Source organism: Simochromis diagramma, unplaced genomic scaffold (assembly GCF_900408965.1).
Source record: "Simochromis diagramma unplaced genomic scaffold, fSimDia1.1 OVJJ01000816.1, whole genome shotgun sequence".
NCBI lineage: Eukaryota > Metazoa > Chordata > Actinopteri > Cichliformes > Cichlidae > Simochromis > Simochromis diagramma.
The window spans coordinates 17,953,794-17,981,430 of record NW_024386908.1 but is presented as its reverse complement, the minus strand read 5'-3'; the positions used below and the strand labels follow the sequence as shown (position 1 = coordinate 17,981,430).

General features: G+C 39.8%; 1 protein-coding gene across 4 annotated transcripts in view; it reads right to left on the bottom strand.

Annotated features, from left to right (window-relative positions):
• LOC120735962 (SLIT-ROBO Rho GTPase-activating protein 1-like) overlaps positions 1-27,637 on the bottom strand; it is a 44,821-nt gene that overhangs the window by 4,322 nt on the left and 12,862 nt on the right. The window contains exons 2-22 of one of the 4 annotated variants that reach the window (XM_040035820.1): positions 24,486-24,681; positions 21,816-21,870; positions 20,135-20,242; positions 17,424-17,486; positions 15,362-15,559; positions 14,941-15,069; positions 14,383-14,604; positions 14,147-14,248; positions 11,898-12,095; positions 11,297-11,381; positions 11,171-11,198; positions 11,026-11,059; positions 10,231-10,291; positions 8,926-9,003; positions 8,697-8,831; positions 7,474-7,579; positions 5,440-5,664; positions 3,964-4,043; positions 3,400-3,601; positions 1,858-1,998; positions 801-1,134 (exon numbers count right to left, since the gene is read on the bottom strand). In XM_040035820.1, coding sequence (XP_039891754.1) covers positions 801-1,134; positions 1,858-1,998; positions 3,400-3,601; positions 3,964-4,043; positions 5,440-5,664; positions 7,474-7,579; positions 8,697-8,831; positions 8,926-9,003; positions 10,231-10,291; positions 11,026-11,059; positions 11,171-11,198; positions 11,297-11,381; positions 11,898-12,095; positions 14,147-14,248; positions 14,383-14,604; positions 14,941-15,069; positions 15,362-15,559; positions 17,424-17,486; positions 20,135-20,242; positions 21,816-21,870; positions 24,486-24,681 — 2,780 coding nt within the window. The remainder of the gene's footprint in view (positions 1-800; positions 1,135-1,857; positions 1,999-3,399; positions 3,602-3,963; positions 4,044-5,439; positions 5,665-7,473; positions 7,580-8,696; positions 8,832-8,925; positions 9,004-10,230; positions 10,292-11,025; positions 11,060-11,170; positions 11,199-11,296; positions 11,382-11,897; positions 12,096-14,146; positions 14,249-14,382; positions 14,605-14,940; positions 15,070-15,361; positions 15,560-17,423; positions 17,487-20,134; positions 20,243-21,815; positions 21,871-24,485; positions 24,682-27,637) is intronic. The other 3 variants (XM_040035821.1, XM_040035822.1, XM_040035823.1) reach the window with 3 other exon arrangements.

The following is a 27,637-nucleotide window of genomic DNA, read 5'->3' as shown; positions in this document are numbered from 1 at the left end:
TGAAGCAATTCGATATAAAATCCCTTAAAGCTTTTTTATTTTTTTGCTGTCCAGAACTGGGTTGTATTTTCGCACGATCTGATATCCTCCGGTGACGGGTGTTGTTCCCAGATCATCATACTAAATGTTGTTCCAGGATCAACATTGCAAGTGACCAATCAGAATGTTGTGACGTCATACTTTTGCGACTTCGGGAAAAACCGGCGTAAAACAAAAAACTGTACTTAAGCTGCGAGAAACCGCCTCTGTCCGCCGATCAACGGACCCTAACCCTAACCCTTTAATAAACAGTAAGCAGAATTGATATTGTCCTTGCAACATTGGAATTTCATAAATGCACGAATGGCTTGGCGCGCAAAAGAATAACGTCACAACAATGTGATTGGTCACTTGCAACGTTGAACCTGGAACAACATTTTCATGATGGTCTGGGAACAACACCAACACGAGGATATCAGATCATCCTGTATTTTCTCCCACTGGCGACACTGTGAGAAGCATGGAGCTCACTCAAGAGGCGTTGTGGTACTACTGTGATTAAAATGGATGTGTCATTGTTGCTGTTCAGATTTGGCTGAGTCGTAGCTGAGAATTTTTAGAGTCTGATACCATCAGTGTCACTTGCTCACTGATATATAAAGGTGTTACTCAACCGTGGATTTAGGATTTCAATCAGAGATAGGTAGGTGAATTTCTGCTGTCTGTTTTCAGATCCCCCTCCAGTCTGGTGACACCTGCATGCAATGAAAACAAAGATTTTTTTCAATATTCATCTCACGTTACATGTTTTCTAGGCGTACCTGTGCCAGCGCGTCGGGGTCGAGAGCTCGGGATCGATGGGAGTCTCCAAAGCCATGCTGCCCGCTGTTGGAGCGTCGTATAGGTGTGTCCTCCGGCCTCCGCAGAGAATCGTGTCGGCTGACCGTCATGGTCATAGCTGCAGAGCGGCGGCGGCGCTCCGGGCTGTCTAGGGGCGGGGTCAAGCCCTGGCCCCGTCCTAGCAGCAGGTCCCTGGGGCTGAAGTGACCCGTCACCGGAGGAGAACTGCGCTCCATCACGCCTCCGTTCCCGTGGTTGTCGTTAGAGCGACAGAGGGGGCGGCGGAATAAACCATCAGTTCGCTTCCTCCTGTGGCTGTCAACAGGAAGTGTAAACAGCATTAGCTCAGGTAGAATGAAACAAATCATATTCAGCAACTACTGAACTACATGCTATCTTCACTTTGGAGAACCCGCAAGCTCGTCTCTGCTTGTACCAAAGCTTCTCTCGTGTTTTTTTTTTAAACTCAAATAATTAAACAGCTTTGTGGATTTTATAAATTCAGCTCCTTATATGTAATACTTAAGTGACGCTTCAAGTTTTCGAGTTTTACAAAAGTCCAGTTTGTATAAATCTTTACGTAACTGCAGATGAACCAGGAAATCATGGAAATGCTCCCATTTTTATTATACACATTGGCAGCCGATAGGTGATGGCGTTAGGTGTGGGGGTTTTGTGTTTGTTTGTTTTTAAAAGAGTCCAACATAAAAAACACAAAATTTTATGCAAAGTGTTAGAAAGCTTTAGGTCTAAGAAGCATGTCCACATAATCACACTGGTACTGAATGCTTTTTAAGCCTCTTGCACAGATTAACTTAGCCACACTTGGGCTGCCTTCCTTGACGTGTTGTGAGGAATGACTACGAATAAAATAAAAGGTGTCTGGAGTCTGCAGATGGGGAAACTGGTCACATGAGAACAGCTGTGACAGCAGCGTGATGAGATCCGCAGGTATTTTTAGAGGTGAGAGAACAGGATGGGCTTAAAACACGCCGCAGAAAATCCTCCCAGGTGTCATGATAATGAAAGGTGTCTTACATGACAGACCTGTTGTAGGTCTCTGGAGGTCTCATGTCGGTCGGGGAGCTCAGCTCGCTCCTAGACCGCTTATCGTCGGTGCTGCTGCTTCCTCCGTCGCTGTCGGCTTTCTGACTGAGTGTGTCTGACATGGCGTCGGCCCTGAAGACACAGACTCTCAATCAGGAAAAATCACTCTGGAAACTGGAGAGCTGAACTAGCACAGCGCACCAATCATCAATTAACTGATCAATAGTATGTGGTTAGTGACTGCCTCGGCCCAATCAGTCTGTTAATCAACAAGGTGTACAATCCAGTGAGCAGCAATCCACCCAAATCCATCACTGCAGCTCTTCAATGAGGCCATCGAGCCACTTATGCTAACAAGAACTTCTACAAAGAAAGATTTCAACTCAAAACTACGACTAAACTAAACCATTTACACACACAATGCATCCCCTTTGTTCTTGTTCTTGTATTGGAAAACTGAAGATAAAAACTAGGTAAATACGAATATTAAAAATGCAAATAAGACGCTAAACATCTGTCTATGTATATCTATACACACGTGTCCATATAAATTGATATCTATGGAAAACAGAAATACTTATATTAAAATAAAGCTTGAACCAAATTGAAATATTTTGAAAAATATTTTGAAAAATGCTTGAGTAAAATTAAACTTTGCAAATAGTTTATGCTGTGATAACATTACACTGTAATTTTATAAAATGTGAAACGGAAGTGAAGGCTAAATTATGTCTAGGAAATATGTAGGAAATAAAAATAATTATACTATTTTTTGTAATTTTTTCCAATCATCTCATGTGGTATAATATACATGTTACATCGTGACGATGCGGCACAAAGAAATGCAAATGAATTTAAAATGCTCTTGTTCACGTACACGCTGTATATAAACCCCCAAATTCTTAATGTAATGTTTTTATATCAGAATATTATAAATTATTACGCGATTAAAAAAAATGAAACAAAAATGAATCAAGTGTTAAAAAATTTAATGCCCTTTCCCTTTCTTCCTCATTCTGATCCTGTCTACATGCCTAATCTCTACATGCTAAATGCACTGAGCTGCTGTTGTGTGATTGGCTGATTAGACATCTGCATTAACAAACTGTGGAACAGTTGCGTGTGTTATTTATAAAAACAATTCTGGTCACATTTAAGATGTAGCCACACAAAAAAGCCCTGAATGCATTGGCATTATTATCCTGTAATTTAGCAAAATCATTAAAAAGTAGATAAACAGTACAACATATGCAATTCTGAATACTGGCATGAACTCAATAAAGTTTTTTGTAATTTATAAACGATATTTTGCAGTTTTATGAGGACGCAAACCAAAAAGAAGCATCATTTCAGAAGCCTGCAATCAGGAAAAAAATCAAATACATTTGTTTAAGTGAAAAAACACAAACTGAAAATCATTGTTTTCTAAACATTTTAACACATTTAATGATGAACTTTGATTATTTTATGGATTCGAGTATTTTCAGACTGTGCTGCAGCTATTTTAACTTTGTGTTTTTGATGTGTACAAACCATCTCGGGCTGTGCACTCGCCTGTCCTTCACCACGATGTACTGATGAGGCACCAGGCCGTGGTTGCCGTTGTGCCGGCCCTCCCACCAGTCATGTGATGCGCGCTGGAAGAGCTGTAGGGAGGCTCCCTTCTTGAAGGAGAGCTCGCGGCCCGACCGACCCACGTAGTCGAACCTCGCCACCGCCTCCACAGCTTCACCCTCTGCCAAAGAGACAGAGAGAGAAAAGAGGAGGAGTTGAAGATAAGAGCCAGACATCGAACTGGAGGTGAACCTGAACTTGTCAATCAACAGTCCCTTAGGCTTTGTTCCGCCCACCGCTCCACCAATCAGAAAAGAGCTTTATAAAGAGTCTTTTCTATTAATTCAGATGGAGAGATGGGGAGGAGGGAGGGGAGGCTGGGTGGGGTGTGGATGAAAGGAGGGAAGGAGAGTGGTGGTGGTGGTAGTGTCTCCATGGCTGCTGTTGCCGTAGCAACCACTCTCCAGCACCACCACCACCACCACGAGGGAGTACGAGTATGGGAGTGTGGGCGATTGTGTGAAGGTCAGGGGTCATGCGTACCCTCGTCGCTGGTCTGGGTCTCGGTGCCGGCGTCGGGCTCGGCCTCCTCCAACGCTCCCGGCTCGCTGAACGGACTCTCGCTGTGGGAAGAAGAAGCAGCAGATTGACACACACCCGTCCATTCAGTGTGGGAACAAAGGGAGAAACACGCACAGCAGGAGGCGAGCCCGCTCATTGGAGTCTGAGGACGTTTACGGCTACAGTAGAATGTCAAGATTCAGAAGATGGTGGGAAAAGAGAAGCTGTAGGAGGTTTCCCACAGCAGAAGGATTACTGTCTGCTCCAACACCTCGTGTTCCTGACAGGCTGCCAGGTGTCTGCTCAAACTAACAGCTCAATTTATTCAAAGGCCCCACCCTGCAGTTAACCTTTATTTATATACATTAAACACCATTAAAAGAATGCAGAATTTCCTATAAGAAGTTTCTCTTTGCAGTACATGTAGTGATATACATAGATCTACTGCTGAGTTACTGTGACAGTAAAGGAAACCTAAAATGTTCTGGTTCAGGTTCTGCAGGGTGTTTCTTTCTTTGCCCTTTTAAGGAGCTCTGAGGTATTTTCCTCTGTTTAAAATAGCTTAAAGAGTTATCAATGCAAGCTGAACCACAGCCAGACTGTACTTTGGTGTCATTTTTACTTCCAGCAGCAGTGGGACATAAGGTAAAGCCTGTGGAAATGAAGGAAAGCTAAAAAGAAATATTAGACATTAAACAACTGCACACATCTGGAGACATCTCTACACACCCAGTGGAAAAAAAACATCTGCCCCCTTGTGGTGAAAGCTTTAGTTAAATCCTGCAGAGGTTCATTACAGAAGGTGCCTTTAAGCAGATTTGTGGTGTTTATTCTTGGTGAACATCAGAATTATTGATGTCCCCGTGAAGTGCAGGTCATACTGCATGATATCAATGTGTGATTTATTTCTGCATTTTGAATTAAAGGTGAAATACCAGGGAACACGTGCTTGAAGCTGTCAAAGTAAGAATTTACCAAAATATCAGAAATGAAACAGTTAATCTGGAAACATTAAAATATAAAAACAAAATTCAATGCTGGCGAAGAAATGGGCATATAGATGTCTTAAATCCTGGACTCTTATTAGCTGTTGTGCTAATGAGTCACAGAACACGTCAGTGAAAACTCAAAAGCTTATGTTGCAAGTTTTTGTTTTCCTAAACCAAATATAAAGTTGTCCAGTCAAATCTTAAGTAGGTTTTTGTTTAAGTGTAACCCTTGGAATTATAAAAATGGCAAATTAGTTTGATATTTAACACCAAATGGTGGACTTCCTGTTTGGTTTAGGGTATATTTCCCAGAGGCTTTTACTGCATCTGCATCTACACATGTGTGTAACAATTTCAAACAAATTTCTTTCTATGTTCAGGACATCAAGTAATTTACTTTTGTTATTAATAACATAAATGAATTTAATTTCCAACAGAGCGTAATAAAGGATAACATCCTGATGCTCACCAGTACTGGTCTCCAGTCATACACTTCTCATACACTGGGCCGGGCAGCTCCTTGGTGTCGGGGAAGATGTTGTCATGGTGCAGGATGACCGTTTTGATGACCTCATTTACATGTGCCTGGCAGGCCACCTGGTCCAGGGTCTCCGGTGTCGGCAGTAGGGTGGGGCCGAACACAATGGCCAGGTTTCCAGCATCCATCATGTTCTCATCGTTGTACTGGGAAAGGCTGCAGAAACGTGGGCAATGTGGCCAAACTTTACTTGTTTACAATTAAACTGTTAATTATCAAAAATGAGAGAAACACTGAATTTAGAAATTTAAAAAGTATGACTCCTTTTATAATGTTTCACTGTACACATGTGTCTAAATATTAGAAATATGGTTCTGAGGAGCAGTGAGGAAAAAGAAAAGTGAGCACTAAAAAGACTGTAAACAATTTTCCTCATCTGTCTTAAACTGACATTATTTTAATGGAGTCTAGTTTGAGAAGTAAAGGGAACTATAATTTTCCCTGAAATAAAATATCAAATCTTGCTTAAATAATAACTGTTTAAAATGAGACTTTACTAAAATAATTGCCAATTAAACTTAAGTGATTAAGTGATTGATCACCATTTCGCTCTAATTGAGACCTACAGTGGCACAACAGTAGGTTTCTCACGTAACCATGGTTCTCTGATACTTAATAGCAACATAAAATCATGATTTTTTTTCTGACTTTTTAATCAATAAAAGTTTTCTTCTTTTTGTCTGAATAACAGTTCACACCTTAAAATACCGAATATACCTTCAGATAAGACAAAGAAAAACCGCAAATGTTTTTGTTTGGTATTGCATTTTAAGCATTTTTGATGCTTAACTATGACTCACCAGATTAATTATGCAAAAGTCTGTAGTTTTACACTTCTGTGTTGTTTGCTGGTTTCAAAAGGTGACAAAGCAATTTGTAGGTTTTGATTCATACACAAGACTGTAATGGAGAATACAATCTCTATGCTTTTTATTTATTTTTTAAATGGAGTCTGGTTTGAGAAGACAGCGTAAGAGTTAAGAAGTTAGTGGATTACTTACATAAAAGATTAAATAATAATTAAATAATTAAAGATTAGTTATTGATGTAACCACAGTTCTATGAAGTTTTATGAAAAATAATAAAATGATAAATTAAAATGAAACATAAATGTTTCTGAACTTCGAAGCCCCGAAACCTCAGAAATATGTAATTTATGATCACATGAGATTTATTAGGTTACTGCTTTATTTTTTATTATTATTACTTGCTATGTTCTTTGCATTAATTTATAAAGTTTTGTAATTTTTTAAGCTTTGAAAACCTATAAAATAAATGCATCCAATGAATTTTTATAATTATTTTTAATTTAAAAAGGAAAAAAATCCTGTATTTTCTGAATTATTTTATTAAAGAATATTCTAATATCACCAAAAAGGTCCTAATATTGTTACTCTCTGCATGTTTTTTAACGTTCTCTCTTCTGCTATGAAACCATGCAGCAAATTTCCTGCAAACTACGACTCCACAGCTCTTTATGTGATGCTCTGCTTTGCCTTATTATTTTAAAAAAGCTTGCCTTAATATAATATAAATACACTTCTAAAGCTAAAAGGCTGTATTCAATAAACTCTGGCATTTTTCCATTATTGCAGCTTTCATTTCAAATAGTGATTGAAATATCTTCTCTGCGCTCGACCGTGAAGCTCCTGGTTTAATAACACTGAAGCTGAATGCATTTCAGAGCCCTGCTAATAAACACACCAGTACATCACTCGCCTGGTACATCGCACCAGCTCATCACACTTCCTGTTCACACCTCCTGCCTCTCCATGCTGCTCTCTCATTCTATATTTATTTGAGAGGCTGCAGAAACAAAATGAGCTGTGTTTTATCATCTATACAAGTGTGCACTTCGAACCCTTTTCACTACAGGAGAGGCATCTCCCCACCCAGCTGGGAAAACACAAAAATGGGCAATTATCATAAATGTGAGGGCCCGGTTTTGTATAAGTGGATACTCACTGGTTGAGGAAGGCGAACAGGTAGCGCATCACCACCAGCGTCGCCCTTGGGACACCCAGCAGGATCTTACGGATACACTGCGCTCTCTCGTACAGGTTTTCTATCCCTGCAGCAGGAAAATGCACATAATCTAAAGTCATTATGAGTCCCTGAGACATCACGAGGTGTCTGTAACACGATGACACATCCTGAAACACGCCAGTCGGTGCCGCAGAAAGGGAAGCAGGCAGCTCCATGTCTCTGCTGTGGAGGGGATGGGTTTCAAAGAGACAAAGAGACACTAACGAGAAACAAAGACGAGGAAACCGAGAGGGAAAGTGACTGCGTGTGGGCTGAATAGATAGACAGAGATTCATGCTGAGCTTCACCGCAGCAGATGGAAGCTGCACAAACGGTTCAGACTCAAGTGTTAAAGCAAATGAAAGTCGAGCTTCACAGACAATCACTTGATTTGAACATTTCACTGGGACACAAATAACCAACTGTTGGATCTTTTCACATTTCACTGCATCTACACCACCCAAGTTAGTTGGAGCTCTGCATAACTTCATCCACTATGTAGCTTGTATAGGTTATACTTGTTCGCCATGTGCAACAAGTATATGCTAGCATCTAGCAACTAGTGCATGTCATCTAGTGTTATGAAGGTCCATCCCAAGCTCTTTCAGGATTTTTTTAACCCCGAGGTTGAAAAAACCTTGGGGTTTTTCAACTAAAAGAGGGACATTGTGAATAGCACTTTAATAGTGCTTAATGAAAGTGCTTTAATTAAGCACTTTTTATAGGTAAAAAGTGCTTAATTAAAACTTTACATTTTTAATTAACCTCCTGTTAGGAGTTGGTCATATTTTCCCATGCTTTCTCCTAAAAACACTGCCTGCTTCATCAGTGAGAATGATAATGTGGTTAAGCTATATTTGACAAGAGTTGAATGCCATTAAGTGGCAAAAACACACTGAAATTTGACCAAAGTTCAGTCAAGAGAACATCCAAAATGAGCCCATCCACAGGGCAAGGTCAGTGGTTTGGATTATTTGCTATGAAAAAGTCCCGATCCTTAACTTAATATAAACATCTTAATATCAATATCAAATCTTTGTGATTCTTTTCTGAATTGTTAACATATTCGGTGGATTTTTGGTTGCTCTGTGATCAAACCATTTCTTTTACATTATTTTTCTGTTTTTATCATGAATGATTCAGTCTGTCTATGCAGTACTTACGGACGCAGGAGATGAGGTCATTGAACCTGTCCTTGGGAAACAAAGGGTTCTCCAAACCCCTGAAGTAGAGCTTCAACACTCCAGCCACAGAATTAATGTCATGGTTGCTTTCCTCGTCAATCAGCGGATCGTTACCTGCATGAGAGGCAGAAGAGAGAAATCCTCAAATACAAGTTTGCCGGCGTACTTATCACATGACAGTTGAGTTACCTTCCCGTTGACCTCTCACCTCTTTCAAATGAGTTCTTGATGTCATTGACCTCCACTTGTGATCCTGATACCCGGAATATGCCTTGATGCTGAAGACCTGTTGGGAACAGCAGAGGGATGGAGGTTGCACATAGTCACAGTCTAAGCCTAGCAGATCTGTCCCAAATGCTGAGAAACAAATGTTGACATAAGTTGTAGTATGAACACTTGCTAGTTTTTTATGGCGAAGTGCCAAAGACTGATTTATATATTGATTTAACATGATAAAGTACTAATCAATCCATGAATCTTGTAGTTCATATGCCTACTGACCACTGACCACATAGAAATTGTAGTTGATAACAGAGGGATGCTAGTAGCTAGCTTCAAAAGCTATTTATTAGCCATGTGACACCAATGCCTTGGAAGCAATGCATAGTTGATAGTATTGGATTGCTAGGGACTAGAGTAACATTCTGCCAAAAACTGGTGTTAGCTAGGATTGTAGTTCTTAATCTAGAAGTGGTAGCTGCCAACTTGGGCTACTAGGTGCTATCCTAAGGATCTAATGATGAGTTACGTCAGTTGCATATTCAATAGGCGGCCAAGAAGTCACTGCCGAATAAACAACACAATCACAATGTCTATGAACTCTTGGGTTGGACTGTTTCGTGCATTTCATAGGCAGACAAAAAGAGCTTTTATTCATGGTCTCTACCTGTTATTTTGCTATTGATTACTTAAAATGTAAAATATATCACGATATGAATATTTGAGTACATTTTATTTTACATGCCACCAAAAGTACATTGTAGAACACACCATGTTGAGTATGAGGCTAAATTCAGTTTTATAGCATAATTATAAAACAATGATTATCAGCTGCAGCTTGGGAATGATTGAATTAAAATGAAATCACTGTTTTGTACTTGTTCAGCTGTCAGGGGCTGGCTGTGATGCAGTTTTGTTGTTTGCAGAATGAAGAGAGTGAAAGGATGCCAACACGAGAGTTTGACAGTTAAGATTTAGGCGGCTTTATGTGATCAACAAAAAAAGATTTAACTGCCTCCTACAGCACCGTTCACAATGTCCCTCTTTTAGTTTATAAGTGTAAAACACCTCTGGACAACCCACAAATACACGCAACAACATTTCTGAACCAAAATTATAGCTGATGGAAAGCAGGAAGAAGGACTTCAGTACATTAAATTCATACCTTCCAGTCGTTTTCTTTGCTGTAACTAACAAATGCTTCATCCCTTTCTCTAATTTAGCCCTTCATCTGTCAGCATCAGCCACTACAGCATTTATTTCACATTGTTTAAAGCTGAAAAGTGACACTCACCATGTAGGTTGATGTAGCGGATGCAGCTCTCCACAAGCAAGGGTATGGCTTTGGTTGAATCCTACAAAAACGCAATTAGAGTGCAGAGTATTTTTAATTTTGTTATATTTATAAGATTTTTGAAGATTTTTTTCATGTACATTAATGTATTATGTGTAGACAGGTTGTGGACATGCACCAATCAACAGACATGCAAAAACATTACATTTGTATGGTATATCCCTTGATTATGAGATTAATGGCTCACCATAGCAGAAAAGAGAATTGTGGTGTAAATTGCTTTATTATTGTAAAACTAACATGTTTATGTTTGAAATGTAGTTTTTGCTGTGTTACATTAATACACTGATATTACTACTAATGTTTTATGATCGATATTGTGTGTGCAGCTTCACTGTCCTGCTATCTTTTAAGCCAACAATTGATCAAAAAGTATGCAAAAAAAGTTCAAGGAGTTATCTTTCCTGCCCCGAGTAATGTCTGACATGGTGCAGGTGCAGGGACGGGTAATACTATGGGTAAATGAATCCTAAAAATGAGTCATTATTGCTTCTTAAGCTTGCTGTTCTGAGGGCAACATTAATACACTTTCATTGCATTGTAGATGACAACCTTATTTATATTGCTAATATTTCTGCTTATTGGTTACACTCCTCTGGGCTTTCAAATCCAAATTGTAGCCTTTGACAAATTAGCAGATTGCGCTGCTGATATCTTGCACTGACTACTGTTGAGGAGAACATGAACCCCCCACCTCCCCAAATCCTCAAAAGCCTGGATGAGGTCAAACTTTACCTGGTGCTTGCTGTGGGAGTTCTTCCGCCCACGGCTGAAACATGTACAAAAAGGAGAAAGAAAGCAAAAGATGAGAGTTTTAGAGAGCCAAAGCACAACAAAGAGATACAACACTTATTATCGATGTGACAGGAAAGCACCTTACCTTGTAGTCAGCAGTTCAGCTTTGTATCCTGCAAGAGAAAAAGGAGAAGATTTAAAAGTGAAGAAATGCTGATCAGAGTCTGTCTGACAAAATACAAGACTAAAGAAGACTGAGAGAGACTCTTACCCTCTGCCAACGCTTTCTTTAATATATCGTGTTTAGCCTGAAGTTTGGAAATAAGATTACTCCCCTCCAGGTACTCGCGGAATTTCTGAATATAGGAAATCACATAAATGAGAAACACAAAGGCTAAATTATACAAACTAAAATAAAGTATGAGTATGCAGAATGCAGTGATTACAATACACACTGTACATTAGTGCAAGTAAAGCAGCTAAAAGCAGAATGAACTTCACATTGAATCACTACATCTAGTAAGCGAATGTAGAGACACCACCAGAAGATAGACGAATCTGAAATTTAAAAAATGTCATAAATGAATAAAAAAAAGCAGGACAGGATTTTGTGGTGTTATAAAGGAAACCACGTTAACAAAACACTAATATAGAAATCTAAAGTATAACTGTATTCTGCAGCTGTAACAACTTATTTGAAATCTGATTTATCTGACTAACTGTAGTCTGTTTTGGATGTCATGCCACCGTTTACTCTATACTTATTTAATATTTGCTACTTTCAAAACCGACCTTCACCTAATATAAGTAACTTGGGGTGAAAAACAGTGTCAAATAAAAAAAAAACAACAACTCTGCTCTGCTGGGCTTACAGAGAAGTAGAAGAGCTCGGTCTCCTGCTGGTTCGCCCGTCTCTTGGCCAGACTGGGTTTGTTCAAGTAGCCGTCCGACACGCTGGACTTCACCGACTCGGAAGACGGGCTGTGGGTGAAGCTCTGGGAGACGTCAAAGTCGTCCAGCACCGTCATGTCCTGCAAGGTGGTCAGAGTTGCACCCCAGGTCTTCTTCACCTGAAAGGTGGCAGAAAAGTGGAACAGCATAGTAAGTATCCACGTTACATGATACTGATCCATGGCCACATGTTACTCTCAATATGAGGTCCAAAGAGATGTCAGTGAAGATAAGGGAGGCCATCTTTTGGCTGAAAACCCAGAATAAACCTATCAGTGAAACTTTAGAAGCCACCAAATTAATGTACTGGTCAGCTCAGCATCACAAAAAATTCCTGAAAGACCACAGACGACAACTATAGTGCATCATGACAGAATGATTTTCATTGTTAATCAAAACAACTTCACAACATTTAACAAAGTCAAAAAAACACTTTTGAAGTGGAAGGCAGATCACTGTCAAAGTCTACAATCAAAAGACACCTTCATGAATATAAATACAGAGGATTTATGATTTATGACAAGGTGCAAACCACTGGTTACACTCAAGGAAACATCTGAAAGAGCCTGCTCAATTCTGGAATAAAAGGAGAAACTGAACCAAGGTGAATTTGTATCAGAAAAGTATGGAAAAGGGGAGAAACAGCTCGTGATCCAAAGCATACCACATCATCTGTCCGACATGGTGGCGGCATCGTTATGGCATGAGCCTGTATGGCTACCAGTGGAACCAGACCACTAGTGATAGAAGCAGCAGGATGAAACGTGAAGTGTACAGAGCTGTACTCTCCTCAGATTTGGCTGAATGCTGCAAAACTGATCAGATAGAGCTTCTCAGTGCAAATGGATAATGAACCAAAGAAAATGGCAAAAATAAAGAAATGCGATATTCTGCAGTAAAGGTCATGCAGAGCATCTCAAGGGAGCAAACACAGCATTTGGTGATGTCTGCTGGTCTACTGGACTTGAGTTTTTCTACCGATATTAAATGGAAGAGCAACTTTGTAAGATCTGAACACATTACTCAGTCTCAGCACAGCTCCATGGATCAATGCATCTGAATTACTGTCATTTTTTTATGGGCGTGGCTTTGTTTTCAAAAATGCCTAAGGAGGTGCAGTGTTTACATATGCTACATATGCAAAGAGTGTTTATATTTACAGCAAGAGTAATGAGTCTATGAGTGTTTTTAATTTGTGTTTGTGTGGGTTGTAAGCCGCTGAGATGTGCAGATGCAGCTCATTAATCCAGACTCCTTCAGCATTTTTATGCCCTTCGGGGTGAGTTAACAGCTGCCCTCTGTGCACAACAACAGCGAGGACACCGGCAGTCTGCAGCACCACACAGCTATCAGATGGTTCAACTTTATTTTTAGAGGCTACATATGCCACATTATCACCCCATTAAATCTGTATAAATTACCATAACTTTGTGCAAAGTTTATAACTGTTAGAAAGTTATTAATAATCAATGAGGGGTTTTGGCCACTTTTACCAGAGTCTCTATGTTGTTTTAATTTCTAAAGCTGGAGCTAAATATCTCAGATGGACAACAGGACAGATTAGTGCAAACATCAAGTAAATTTGTGTCCACAGTGATGATATTTTTTTAGCAGCTCAAAGAAATCTGTTGTTGAACTTACTGGTAGGCACTTTCTTGATCAGCGCTTTAAGAAGGATTAGGGGAAAAAAATAAGAAAAAGAGGTAACTTCCTGTACATGAGATGAGACCATAAAAATAAACACAAAAATGTGAAGTCTTAGTCCAAATACCAATAAGTGCCCCAGGTATTATTGGGCAAATCTGCAGTTTTCTTTTAGTAACGAATGGTGGTGTTGACTCAGTCTCAGGTCCACCTTATATGGGCCAAATTTCAGGTGAGTTATGTCATCTTAGCCAACATTAACACTTGCAGTAATACATATCAGGCACAGATCATGACTTTTGAGCCACATTACAGCTCTAACTGCACCATAACGGTCAAAAATATTCCAGATTAAATTCTTCCATCTGGGATTAAACGTAAAATCAGCTTCTGTGTGGGCCTACTGAAGTTGCTTAGAAAACATGGCTTATAAACCATCTTAGTGTAGTCCTAGTTAGTAACTCAAAATAGAGTTAATGTCAAAATGGTTTTCCTGAGTTTTATGAGGTGTACTTGTGTGTCTGACCTCCTCATTTTCTATCTTCAGAGATGCCAGGCGGGTCTGAAGCTGTGTGAGGCGGAGGCTGAGCTCAGACTGGACCTGCGGCTGGGAGGTGATCTGGGCCACCTGATATGAAACAAAAAAAGAAGACAATTGGAAAATGGCTGTTCAGAGGTCTAAATTCTCTGTGGTGAACATTTAAATTTAATAATATGTGTCAGACTCTTATTTTGAAAGGACATAAAGAGGGGCAAACTGACTGTGTCGCCCATGTGGGCCTGGAAGCTGAAGTTCTGTGGGGGGCAGAAGGCAGTGGGGTAGAGATCAAGCAGACGCTGCCTGTCACGGGCAGGGTCCAGGCCCTCCACAGCCCCCTCCAGGACCTCCAGACCCGCCCTCCTGGAGGCTTCAAGGCTCAGTTCAGCTGACAGGTAGGTCCTCAGTGCCCGGCTCAAAGTGGAGTGGTACCCAAGGTCACAGCACTGAAACAAAGATGGGGATTTATTCACAAGAGGGAAAAGACCGCATGTATTTTGTAGAAATTGGTGACGTTTATGAGGAGAATTAAGAGTTGCAAGGCAATTCAAGTACTAGCATAGTTTCAAGTGTAATAGATGTAACATTCGCTATGGGAAAAATCGAAATGAATTTTATTCCTATTAACAGAGGCCCTAAAAATAATCTCATAAAAGCTCTCTCCATACATTTTAAAACTGCCTTTAAACAAACAAATTCCTATTTAGGCTTACAAACCTAACAACCTTTTTAAGTGATGAATATAAGGTTTGTGCCACAAATACACTCTGTAATTTACTCACATCTATGATATCGGGCAGGTCGTGGATATAGTATTTGAACACCGAGGCGTTGGTGGCCTCCAGAGTCAGCAGATACTCATTTCTGGCTTTTACAGTCTTCAGTTTGTTCTCTGAGTACTTTGCCTTCCTCTAGTAAAGAAACAGACATAAAGAAGATTAAATGGTTGGTTTCTGGTTCTTGTGTACCGATTCCCCTCGTTTGTTCTGCAAATGCGATCAACAAGAAGCAAAAAATAGCTTTCATAATTAGTCCTTTCTGCTTTCAAGTCATGTTGAAATCAAGAAGAAGTGGAAAGTATTAGGATTACATAAAGAAAGTATCTCATTCTAAAATATCTCATGCAGGAACAGGTTACCCATCTGGTTGCTTTGGATGACACCTGAGAGGAAACACAGTCTCCTTTCTCTATAAAACTGTTACCTTCTCTCTCATTTTCTCCATCTTGCGGGCGGCGTTGCGTCTCTGGTGGCGCTCTTCTATCCGCAGGCCAAACACAGGCTCCACCCCTCCGCCAGTCCCTGACACGCCCTTCACGCGCCCCTCCTGCCGCTCCGCCTCCCGCAGCTTGGTTTCTGCGCTGATCGTCTCCGCGTGGTACATATGATATGTCTTCATCACCTAGGCAACAGCAGCCCATAATAGCCCGATCAAATAGGAAAACAGCAGTGCGCTGCAGCCGGGGTCGACTGTCTTTTTTTTTTTATCCCCCCAAGGTTATCAGCGCTGCTCTAATCTGATTTCTAGTGTTTGGACAAGGAGCTTTTAAGGCCAGCGCTCTGACCTGAAGAAAAACCTGATAATTGGCAGCCAACAGGAGGCAGATTTTTTACTTTAAAGCAGGCTAGAAGGATAACGTCAGACAAAAAGCAGAAGAAAAAATGAATGGATGAGAAATGTGAGGCAGAAAGGACAATTTTTGCATTTATAAAGGAAGCTCTCAGAGCTGTGAAAAGAAGCCACTGACTTTGCTTTGACAGTTCCCTGTTACTACCATTAAAGGAACCTATTCTGCTCATTTGCAGAACCATATTTTCATTCTTGGACTCGAATAGCTCTGCAGGGCGGTGAATCAACTCTGAATCACTGCTCTGCAGCCCCTCATCCTCTGGAACTGCCGTATAGGCTTCTTTCCTCCTTCAGCCAGCTTTCTCATGATTGGCTCCTCATTGTTAAAAAAACAGTTGGAACAGCAGGTGGGTGGGGCTTTCTGAGACAACCACATTAGGAATATCTGCTCTCTATGACACCACACAAATCCAAGAGTAGAAAAAACCTGGCTGAAACCTATTTTTTTGCTCACTGTGATTAATTGCACATGCACTGACTTCATTATTTGGAACTCTGGCCATGATTTAAATGAACATTCAAAAGACAGGAAAGCAAAAGCATAACAGGTCCTGTTTACCTGTTTAAAGCATTGAAAACAAAAAGCTTTAGATAGAAAAACTGTAATGCCGGCTGATGTTTGAAAGGTAGCATCTACTAATGTGTGAAAAACTGCAATGAATCATTTTTGATAACTGGAAATGAGGCTTTTGAAGTGGCCCACTCCTCTTTAAAAAATTGTTTTAATTCAGCCACATGGGAGGGTTCTCCAGCATAAACTGCGTGTTTAAGGTCATGCCGAAGTATCTCAGTCTGATTCCAGACTATGTCTAGGCCACTCCAAAACAGCTTTTTTTTTTTGCAGCCAGAGGTGAACTTGCTGCTGTCTTTCGAATCGTCCTGCTGCAGGACCCAAGTGCCCTTGAGCTTCAGTGCACAAAATAATAGCTTCAGGATTTTGAGGCCGTGAACATAATTAATGGTTCTATCAGTCGTCCTGAAGCAGCAAAGCAACCCCAGACCGTCATACTACCACCATCGCCACGTTTGACTGTTGGTATGATGTTCTTTTGCTGTGTTAATTTTATGTCATCTGAAAATGTATGTGTGGCAAATGTGGAAAAAAAAAACCCCCAATTCAATTCAATTATATTTGTATAGCGCAAAATCACAACAACAGTTGCCTTCAGTGCAACCAGGCTCAAAGAGGGGCAGCCATCTGCTGTGACTGGTTGGGGGTGATGGCAAATGATTTGGAGTGACTAGGAAATCAGGAAGGGGGTAAACACTTTTTCACAGTGCTGAAGATGCAGAGGTGGGAGGGGCAGTTAGTGAGCCAACAAAAGACTGTCAGACACTTGCTGTTAGTGTATTTAATGTGTCATTTTTGTGCATGATTATTGTGCAACCCATTATTGAGGAATGACCCCAACACCAGCTATAACAGCTTTAAAAACCTGATTGAAATTTTACAAGAATCCTTCCTTGGTCTTGTTTTTTACTGCTTTATTACCCGATTAACCGTAAATGAATGAAATGTTTAAAAGTGCATTCTTTTCTTGTTGCATTTGTAGACCACATAAAAATGTGTTTAACACTAACACATCAAAAAACTTGTGTCTTAAAGCCTTGGAAGAATAACTTTTGTTCCACTTACGGTGTAAAGCTCATTCAGAAGCTTCATGAGGTCTTCCTGAAGCTGGAAGAGGATCTCCTTACTCTAAAGCACACAAATGAGAAGAGAAACCTGTTACCAGCATATTCTCAAATAAAGGCATTCACAGATTTATGCACCATTTTAGAATTGTCTCTTTATACAATGACACTTACAGGAAACAATCCTCTAACAACTCACATCTTTTTGACCTGAATGATCACAACATTAACAAGCATAAGAAGGGCCCTGCCTACGTTTGAACCCGGGACCCTTTTGCTGTACTAAGTGCCAAGCCAGACGCATTATAGGTCGTTTGGATTTTTCTCTGTGTGAAAAGAAACCAAACCACAAGGAGAAAGCTCATCAACCGATTTGGACCAGAGTAAACAAACTTAATACATTTTAACTCCTACACCCAGAAAAAAACAAATCCTCCGGACTTTGAGGTGATAATTCTCCTTTCATCCACTTCATACTCAAATACAAGCGGAGGTCACAACTGAGAGGTGATCCTGAATCTATGTTTTATTTTATAAGTAGTTTCTCTGAACTCTTTTATAACTTTGCTAAAGAAAGTACTGTATAATTTATTACTATATTTTATAAATAGCCTAGTTTTGACTACTGTAATTATTAATGCTTAAATCACTTAATTTTTAAGGTAAAACATTTAAAAATTCACTTTTCCCGTGATGCAGCTGCTTTTTATAGTTTTTCAGAGAACAGCTGCCCAATCACATTGTCATTTTATAAATTGTTAATATAAACTACGGATTATAGAAGTGGCTCTAAGCACAAGTACCTCAGTACTGTGCTCGAGTACAGCACTAAAGTACCATTAATGTATTTTTACAGTGCTGGAAACCATCCGTGTGCGCAGACCTCTGGGGTTGTTATTTTTTCATACGGCTTCTTTAAGTCGCAGAGTTGATTTTAATGAAAAGTAAAGTCAGTATTCCCCTGAGCTCTGCTGGAGTTTGGCAAATTAAACACACACACACTGGTGTACTTTTACCCGCCTCCAACTTTAGCTCGCCGTGTTCATTATTAATCTCGCTTCCGGCTCGTCTTTTATTCATGCTAACTAAAGTGCAGCTACTGCCAGCAGCTATAAACAGCAAGACCTCCATCACATCGCCGCGTCCTCTCAGAAACTCTCCTCTGAAGAGGAAGAGACAGACAGCTGAGTGGCCATGACAACACCGACAGCCCTGTGGCCATGGCGACAAGCTCAACTGATCTTTTCTCAGCAGGCGCTATGGGAACGGGATTCATCCATCCTGGGATTCCTCAGTCATTTAGCATAATGTAATATTAATGCTGCCACATAGCTCTTTCCCAAACTGCTCGGCTGTTTAATGCATGAGACAGAAATCCAGTCTGAGAGCAGGCAGCGGAGCGCGGCTTGTTTCATTTATGAATTCATTTGTTTGTGTGTGGTCAGATTCATTTATATATCTGCTGCTGTTCAGCCTGCCTGATGGATAACCACTGTTTCTGTGCAGGGGCACACACACAGTTGAGGGAGAGGTGCTCAGATCCTTTGCTTAAAGCAGCTGCTAATCAATATTCTGATGGCAATAAAGTATGAGCTGACGTGATGAACTTAATGAGAATGAACAGCTGAGCTGAGTTTCAGCTTGTTTTTTTGCTCTCAGACTCTGAGTTTGCTGTTTTACTTCTATCTTTTCTTCTGATAGTGTCTCAAAAACATTCTTAAAGGCAACTAGAGTGCATCAGTTTGTAAGTTGCATAAAATTTTGACCGAAAAGTCCTTTGATATTAAGGAAATGTAGCAATTACAGAAACATTGTAAGGAAAAACCCTTTTTTTGGAAATCATTTGAGTGAGATGGAGACAGGTAGATAGGCAAGGAGATAGTGAAAGTACCGTGGTCAAACGTTCAAAGTAACTGACAGTGCACAAGGCGGGTGAAGGAGAGAGTGCAGGCAGGGTGGAGTGGGTGGAGACAAGTGTCAGAAGTGACAGGCGACAGAGGGAAAGCAGCGAGAATGAAAGGAAAGGTTTACAAGATGGTAGTGAGACCTGCTGTGATGTTGGGTTTGAAGACGATGGGACTGACAAAAAGACAGGAGGCTGAAGATGATGAAGACATTAAAATCTTCAATGGGAGTGAGAATGCAAAAATAAATGTGAAGATTTGAGTGGTTTCATCGGAATAATGTAACGACACAAGTCAGCACAACACTAACTTTTGTAGACTTTTCTGTTTTGTTTTTGATACTAACTCAAAAAAAAACAACTGCTTATTGATCTAATGGTACTTCTTTAACTTCAGCTTAGAAGAATCCACTGTGGTGCTATTGTTACATATTGAATAAAAGTGAAAACTTAAAAGTTGTGTAACAATAATGTCCTAAAGACAGGAAATCGACTTTTCTGGTGCAGCAACAAACCTCATTCTGTCGTATGTAAAAAATATTCCTGCACTGATTTTCATTATTCTTAGATAAATAAGGTTTTTACGACATATCAACAGAAATATAATTATGAGACCAGGCTACATTCATTTATTTGACAAAGTAAACAAAATTAGTCTAAAGATGCTCCCGAGCAAATACATACAAAGCATTAAAAATAAAGACCTCTGTTCTTTTAGAAGTGGAGAAACCTTTACTAACAGACTAACACATGAAGGATATTTTGTTTGCATAAATATCAAAGTATATAGTGATGATAATCTTGCTCACCCTCTTCAGCAGGCGGGCCGAATCCTCGCTAATGTGTGTGAGGCGGGAGATGACGTTGTTCAGGTAGAGGTCACTGAGGGTGGCATGGTCCTTACTCTCCCTCCTCACCTGGAAAACAGAGATTGGTATGAAAGAATGTAATAATACTGATAATAATAATAATACTTAATAACAACAGTAGCAATAATAATTTACTAATAATAATAATCCTTGGGGAATTATACAAGATTCTGAGAACTATTCTATTCAGTGCAAAACTGTAGGTAAAAAGACTGAAAAAGAATAAGTGTATTTAAAAATAAATAAATGTGGTTTTAAAAATTATACAATGCATAAAAGCATTAAGGGCAGACACACATCTTTAGGACATGACTGGACTTAACGGAACGCCATTCCCTATAGAACAGCTATTGCACTCCTTTATTTACAGCAGAGTTCTGATGGTCCACGGGGAAGAAGCTGTTTTTAGGTCCGGCTCTTTATGTATCTGTACTGTCTGGTCTGTCTGGAGGCAGCAGGTTGAACAAGTGCAGTCCAGGGCGGGAAAGGTTTTGCATTATTTTCTTTGCCCTGCTGAGATACAGAGAGCTGGAGATGTCCTCTAGAAAGGGCAGCTGATGCTTCTCTGGGTGGTGCTGATAAACCTCTGCTGTTACCACACTGTGATGCAGTACACTCTCAAAGTGGAGCGTTGGAAGGCCACCAACAGTTTCTCCCTCTGTGTAGTTCCTTCAGAGCATTCTCAGTAAACCTGGTCTCTGATGGGATTACTGCTGATTCTCCACGATGTTGGTTCCCATGAATTTGAGGAAACCCTCCTGACGTAGAAGAGGGCTAGCAACACCCAGATAGCTCTCTGTATGCTGACTCACCTCCACATATGAATCAAACTTTGTCGGGTTTCAGGTTTCATCCTGTTAAAAAGGAGTTTTTCCTCCCCACTGTTTCCAAGTGCTTGCTCAAACAGGACTGCCTGATTGTTGAGGTTTCTCTCTATTATTTAAGTTCTTTACAATAGTCTCTTGAGGCAACTGTTGTTGTGATTTGGTGTTATAAAAATATAATTGAACTAAATTAAATATGTGTACAAGGCGTACAGGAGAACTCAGCACACAGCTCTGAGGAGAGCCAGTGCTAAGTGTGATGGTGGCCAGCATTCACCGTTTGTGGATGGTTGGTAAGGAAGTCTTTAATCCCAGTACAGATGGGGGCGAGGGGTCTAGGTCACATATTTTACCAACCAGTATATACGAGACGATTGTGGTGAAGGTGGAAGAGCATTCCAGGATAATTTCCTGGGTATTCAAAATGGCTCAATGAAATCTGGAGGGCTGTTTGGTGCATGAGCTCACTCGTGCAGGTCAAAGTTAAGAGGGAGGCAGTTTTTGATGTATTGAGATACAAGTCTCTCCAGACATTTCATGACTACTGATATAAGTGCTATTGGTCTGTACTCATTTAGACTGTTGATGGCTTGTCTCTCTGGGAACGTGTCAAGGAAAGATTGAAAGGATTGAATAAAACCTCTAATAGTTGGTGAGCACAAGCTTCAGCCACTTTGCTAAGTACAAGATCGAATGCAACAGCTTTTCTTACATTTAACAGCACATGCCTCATTGTATATTCATAGCTCAGAGATTTCAAAAAGACTTTGAGGAGATTCACAAAACCATAAACTAACCTGATTTAACAGCAAATACCAACAGTTGACTGGTGAGAGCAGATTCTGGTCCTTTCTGGAAGAGGGAAAGTGAGAGATGCCTTAAACATAGCAAAAACACTCATTTATACAACTTGTATGTGGATTATTAAAACTGTGTGGAGAGGATCATTTAGATAAAAGATAAATGCATTTGAGTTCAAGCCCTTAATATCCACTGTTGGCCTTTTCTTTTCCGTAGCTATCCTATCCTTCATTGACAGATAGTAAAGGTTTGAACAAACTCCCTGGTAAACACATATATTAGATCAGTGGTTCCCAAACTTTTTTTGCTGGGCCCACCTTTGTTTTACAAGAAAAATGTTTGCGCCCCCCCACAACCCGCACAAACACATCCTCCAACCACACACATCCATATTTTGTTTTCAAACTCCATTGCGGTTTATTTCACACCTCAAACATTTAGTAAACAATTAAGCAAATACAAGTAAACTGCAATAAATTACAGGTAGTAATAAAATAATCTCCAAACTCTTTTACGCTACGTCCACACTTAAACGGGTATTTTTGAAAACGCAGCTGTTTCTATGCGTTTGGACCTTTCGTCCACACGTAAACAGCGTTTCGAATCACTGAAAACTGAGATTTTTTTTAAAATGATGTTTTTTTGCGTTTACGTGTGGACGAGGAATGCAGAGTTCGTCACGCAACGTCAAAGGTATGTGCCTTTTTTCACGTCACGCTGTGCCACGTTATTGTTTACACTACATGAATTTCTACAATGGCAGATAGAGACAAAATACTGTTAATCTGACTATCTGCAGGTTTTACACGCTTACATACACACACACAGTTACTGTCCCTCCATTTACAAAGGCAGAGGCATCACGGTGTGATTATTTTACGTGTAGTTGTTTTTTTTCCTGTGTAATAATATTCAACATTGCTATCAATGCATTTTTCAAAAAATGCATCTCTGTGCAAAATGGTTTCAAAAGCATAAACAGCTGTGGGATACTGTTAGTCCGTGATTTGAACCGAGGGAACAAATCGTGGCAGGATCAGCCTGATATTATTTGGAGCCCACTGTAACTTTACTGTATAAAGAGCTAACATCTCCAAAATGTCAGGAGTAGTTAGTTATTACAACAAGTGTTTGTGAGCTAAAAAATCAAGAATGTGGGATACTGTTTGTCTGTGATTTGGAGAGCCCAGCGCTGCTCCCGATGCAAGGGAAACTAATTCTGTCGCAGAGACCTACCTCGGCACTTGTGCAGGTCAGGTGAAGCCAAAGGGAAGATATGCTTCACCATATTTTCTAGTCTTTGGCTTAGAATGAAGTTGGTTTGGAAACATATTTGGTGATGCTTCATCTTCTGCTTTGCATTTGTGTGGGAGGCCCATCAAAAACCTGTCCATTATGCTAGCAGTGTCCAAGCGTTCTTTCTTCTTTTTTTTTTTTTCTACCACGCCCCCCCCCTGCAATGGCTCAGCGGGCCCCACACTTTGGGAACCTCTGTATTAGGTAATAGTGAGAAATGCTTTAAGCTTTTAAATAAATAATGATTTACATTATTTACACCAATCTGTTTCTGATGTGAAATAAAAATGTATTTAAAAATTTATGTGAAATAAAAGTTTTTAAAGATATTTTGTGCTTCATTTTAAGTAATTTTCTATCAACAGCCTGTATTTAAATGCAAAATTCTGAATCGTATTTTATTTTTATTTATATCATTACATCATTACTTTATTCATGACCTAAATGTATAATGTCCAAATACCCAGGGGCCGATGTATGTTATAGGATATATAACATTTTTTAAAGAACAGAGAGCAGTAACTAAAAAAAACACCAAGGCCTTTTTCTTTTTTAAATGGGGGCACATGAGGGCCAAAAATAAACAAATATCAAGAAAATTGGCAAAGAAAAGAAAAAATTATAAACCTATAACCAACAAATATTAAATATCTTAATATTGGAAAAGTTTTATTAAATTTGTTGTATTAAAATACATTTAAAGTACCTCGAGCAAACATACTTATTATGCTGAGTGGAACTTTTCAGAATCATGTATATTCAATTATTTTATCATTGTAGCCATTAATTATTTTACTTATTTATATATCACTGGGAGGTTTTATATATATTGAAGCAATTTATCTGCAAAATAATAACTTACTATGTGGTCAATCTTATTCTGGAGGGGCAAGAGCTTTAGCTACAATGCTAATAGAAGCTATCAAGCTTTTTAAAAAGCCTACTTAAAACACTTTTCTCCATAGTTTTAAATGTTTCTTATTGATGTGAAGTGCTATAAGGGATTATTAAAATGAATTAAAATGAATAAACTTGACTAATATCTTTGGTTCAAAAAAACATGGGAAAGTAAGTAAGTAAATTAGCTTAAGCTTAGGCTAACAGCTAGCAATAACCAACTCAGTTTTAAAGCTCCGAAAGTCATAAAAAATGAATATTTATGGTAAAGTAAATCCCTGATATGTCCCCTTTCAGTAAATACATTTTTGTGTGTTTCAGCAACTGCAATTTAATCATTTCTAATCTTTGTTTTTACTAAAAGATAAAAAACATATCACTTTTAAATCAGAATCAATTTAATCTATTTAATACACAAATATGTGCCCCTGAAACATGCAAACATGCATGCGTACTCAGGTAAGCAGGCCTACTTGTATTGCTGATGATCTTTCGTGCTGCGTGTTTTGGCCATGAACCTCTCGGCTAGCTTCTCCAGGTTTCTCGAATACTCTGTTTCGATTTCAGCCTTCTTCCTGAAGAAATCCTGGAGGTCCTGAAGCAGCTGGACCCGCATCTCTGTCTGCTGCTCCAGACAGCGCTGCTGCTCCACCAACTGGGTTCGCACATCTGCACACGGATAATTAAAAAAAAACAAATATACTTAACAAATATTTGTTTTCGCAATCGTTTTTGTCCGCTGGTAAGTTAGACCTAGTTGTGTGGAAAATTCATAAATATATATTAATACTACATACACCTATACACACCAAAATGAAGCTTGAGACTTGGCGACTCTTCCAGAGTTTTACAGATTAAAAAGAAATCTGTAGGATCACCTTCTTTTTCTCAAAATTAAAAACATATCATAGTGATGCTGATGTAATGCAGTTGTTACATCATGTTGTTTCTGTTGACTGTCTTTATATAAATAAAAATATAATAAATATAAATACATATGTGAACAAAGGTCTGACTCTTCACACCCTTCACATTTAAAATAATCAGACATTCAAAGACCGGAACTGTTGATGCTGAGATAAAGAAGCATTTATTTTAAATAATAAACACATGCAGTGTCCAGGAATTAAGCTAAACTGAAAATAAGGGTTGCAGTGATTAACTGGAGATTGCCTGAACTCCAGAGCAGTGTCTGCAGAGACCTAGACGTGAGATCAAAGATTGCATCACCCTGCTCCAACCACATCCTCCATGTAGCATCACCTGCCTTAACCTGCTCTGCACACTGATTCAAGCCACTGGATGGGGCAGACTCAAACAAAGGAGTATCACACTGAAACCATCAAATATTTTACATAAATTTATCTTGCACCATGTCACTCCTGATTCAGAGTTTAATATGCAAATTATATTCTATACTTACTGTAGTAAATGCTTTAAAATGGTTTCAGTGATGGTAAATTTGATCACAGATTTGTCAGTCTACCAGCCACATATGTCACTAGAAGTGATATACTACTGAGCCCACTTTGACCTTGAGACTGACACGAGCAGTCTGAAAACAACTTCAAAAGAGAAAATCGTGATCCCAGGAGGACATGAGCACACCAAGACGTGAACAGGTCGGATTTAAATAGACAGGCACTGAGTAGCAGCTGCTTAATGATCATCTAATCAGTTAATTTGGTCAACAGAGAGGCAACCACTGAGAGACAAGCCTTTTTTTTTTTTTTATCCCTTTCATCCAAGAGAATGATTTAAAAGTGTACAATGCACTTGCCCTTTTTTTGCAAGCTCAGCCGCTGATAACCAGGCATCCCTGGCTTATTTCAGCTTGGATTTCCAGGAGATTGCTTGTAGTTGTGGTTGTCCTCAAAATCATTCAGCTGCCTCTGCAACAGTTCTTTCAGCACTGTCTGCTGAACGCTCTCTTTAAAAGTGGGACTCACTGGAGAGGCAGCTCGTTATTGCTTTATTGTTTATTTGCCACAAACTGGGCCTGTATTTGCAGAGGAACGCCTTTTATATGTTATTAATGTTATTAAGAGAACACAGATTTCTCCTGCAGTGAAAGAACAAAGTCTATCGCTTAGTGCACAAGTGTATTTAAAACGAATCGTTAAAATAATCGAGGTGACCGCTACAGTCAAGATAATGAGTTTAATTGATAGGTCTGGTTCTGGTTTAACATGCTAAACTGCAGCATTGATTAACTTTAATTAACATTGCTTAATTTTCCTCTTCTTCCTCATCTTCACTCTCTTTGTCTGTTGTACCTCGTGCAACTGCTGATGAAGATGATGACCATTTTTCCTCTGAGGAGTCACCTTGGACGACATCCTGTGACCACATTAAAATCCCTATACCTAAAAACCCACATTGCAAGCACACACAAACACACACTTTGAGTCCTACAGCGTGGTAAAGCCTGGCTGCATGCTTCACTGCTCGTGCCATTTCAGAGCTCGATCAATCTGCAGCAGCAGGAAGAGCGAGCACAGAATACACAGTAACTCCACCTGTCTCTCTCACACACACAAAACACACACACCAATCCCAGGGCTCTCTATCCACTCCAATACCTGTTGTCTTGGCAACCACACACTGTGTGTGAACCATGTGATGAGGAAGGTGAAGACAAGAGCTTGCATCTGCCGCATCGACACACACACACACACACACACACACACACACACACACACACACACACACACACACACAGGGGTGGAGAGTTTTATAGACTGACCAGTTTTCTGTGGAAATCCATAAAAACATGTGCAGCAAGCAGTGTGTGTGTGTGAGTGTGTGTATTGATTCTGGCATTGTTTGATGTTGTTTGCTTACTAATTTAAAATGGCTGCCATCTCACGCTGCTCTCACACATTGTGTTGAGCCGCAACAATTTCATATGAATGAATGTCTGCTCCACTGCTCCGAAGCTGCTTCACATCTTACCCCGGGCAGGGGGGAGAACACTCTGTTCTGATTGGCCCGATGGATCAGCGGTTTAATTACTTCTTTAAGTTGGTGTCGATGCCACGTTCACTATGTGTCCTTTAAACGCTAATTATGAGCAGCCAAGTGGAGAAGAAAGGTCTCTAATGTGCTATTCCGGGTTTAAGACATCGGAAGTGTGGCGACGGGGAAACAAGCTGCTACTGAAAACCATAAATGGTTTCATAATAATAACAACATATTAGATTCTGGTCTGTTATGTGGATTCATGTCTGGCTCCAGAAGGGGGCCACAATTTCCTGCTTCCAGATGATTTTATCCAGCACTGGATTTCAGAATTTCACTTTCACGGAGGTTTTTTCAAATGGAATTCCAGGATTTCTGGGCAATGAGGGAAGACCCAGGAAGTGTTGGCGGGATTATACATCTATCCTGGACTGGAAACAGGAAGAAGCAGGTGTGGATTATGCTGAAGAGAATATTTTAGGAAGCCTGCTGCCATTATAACTTTGGATATGTGGAAGATCATATGATGCTAAGACTCATATCAGATTATCTATGCTAATCTTGGGTTCCTGGTTTCAAAGATAATGTCTATTTTGTTCCATCATGTCACGTTTTTTCACAAGTGGCAATTCTAAACACGGGCCAGATTTCACTAGCTGGGACC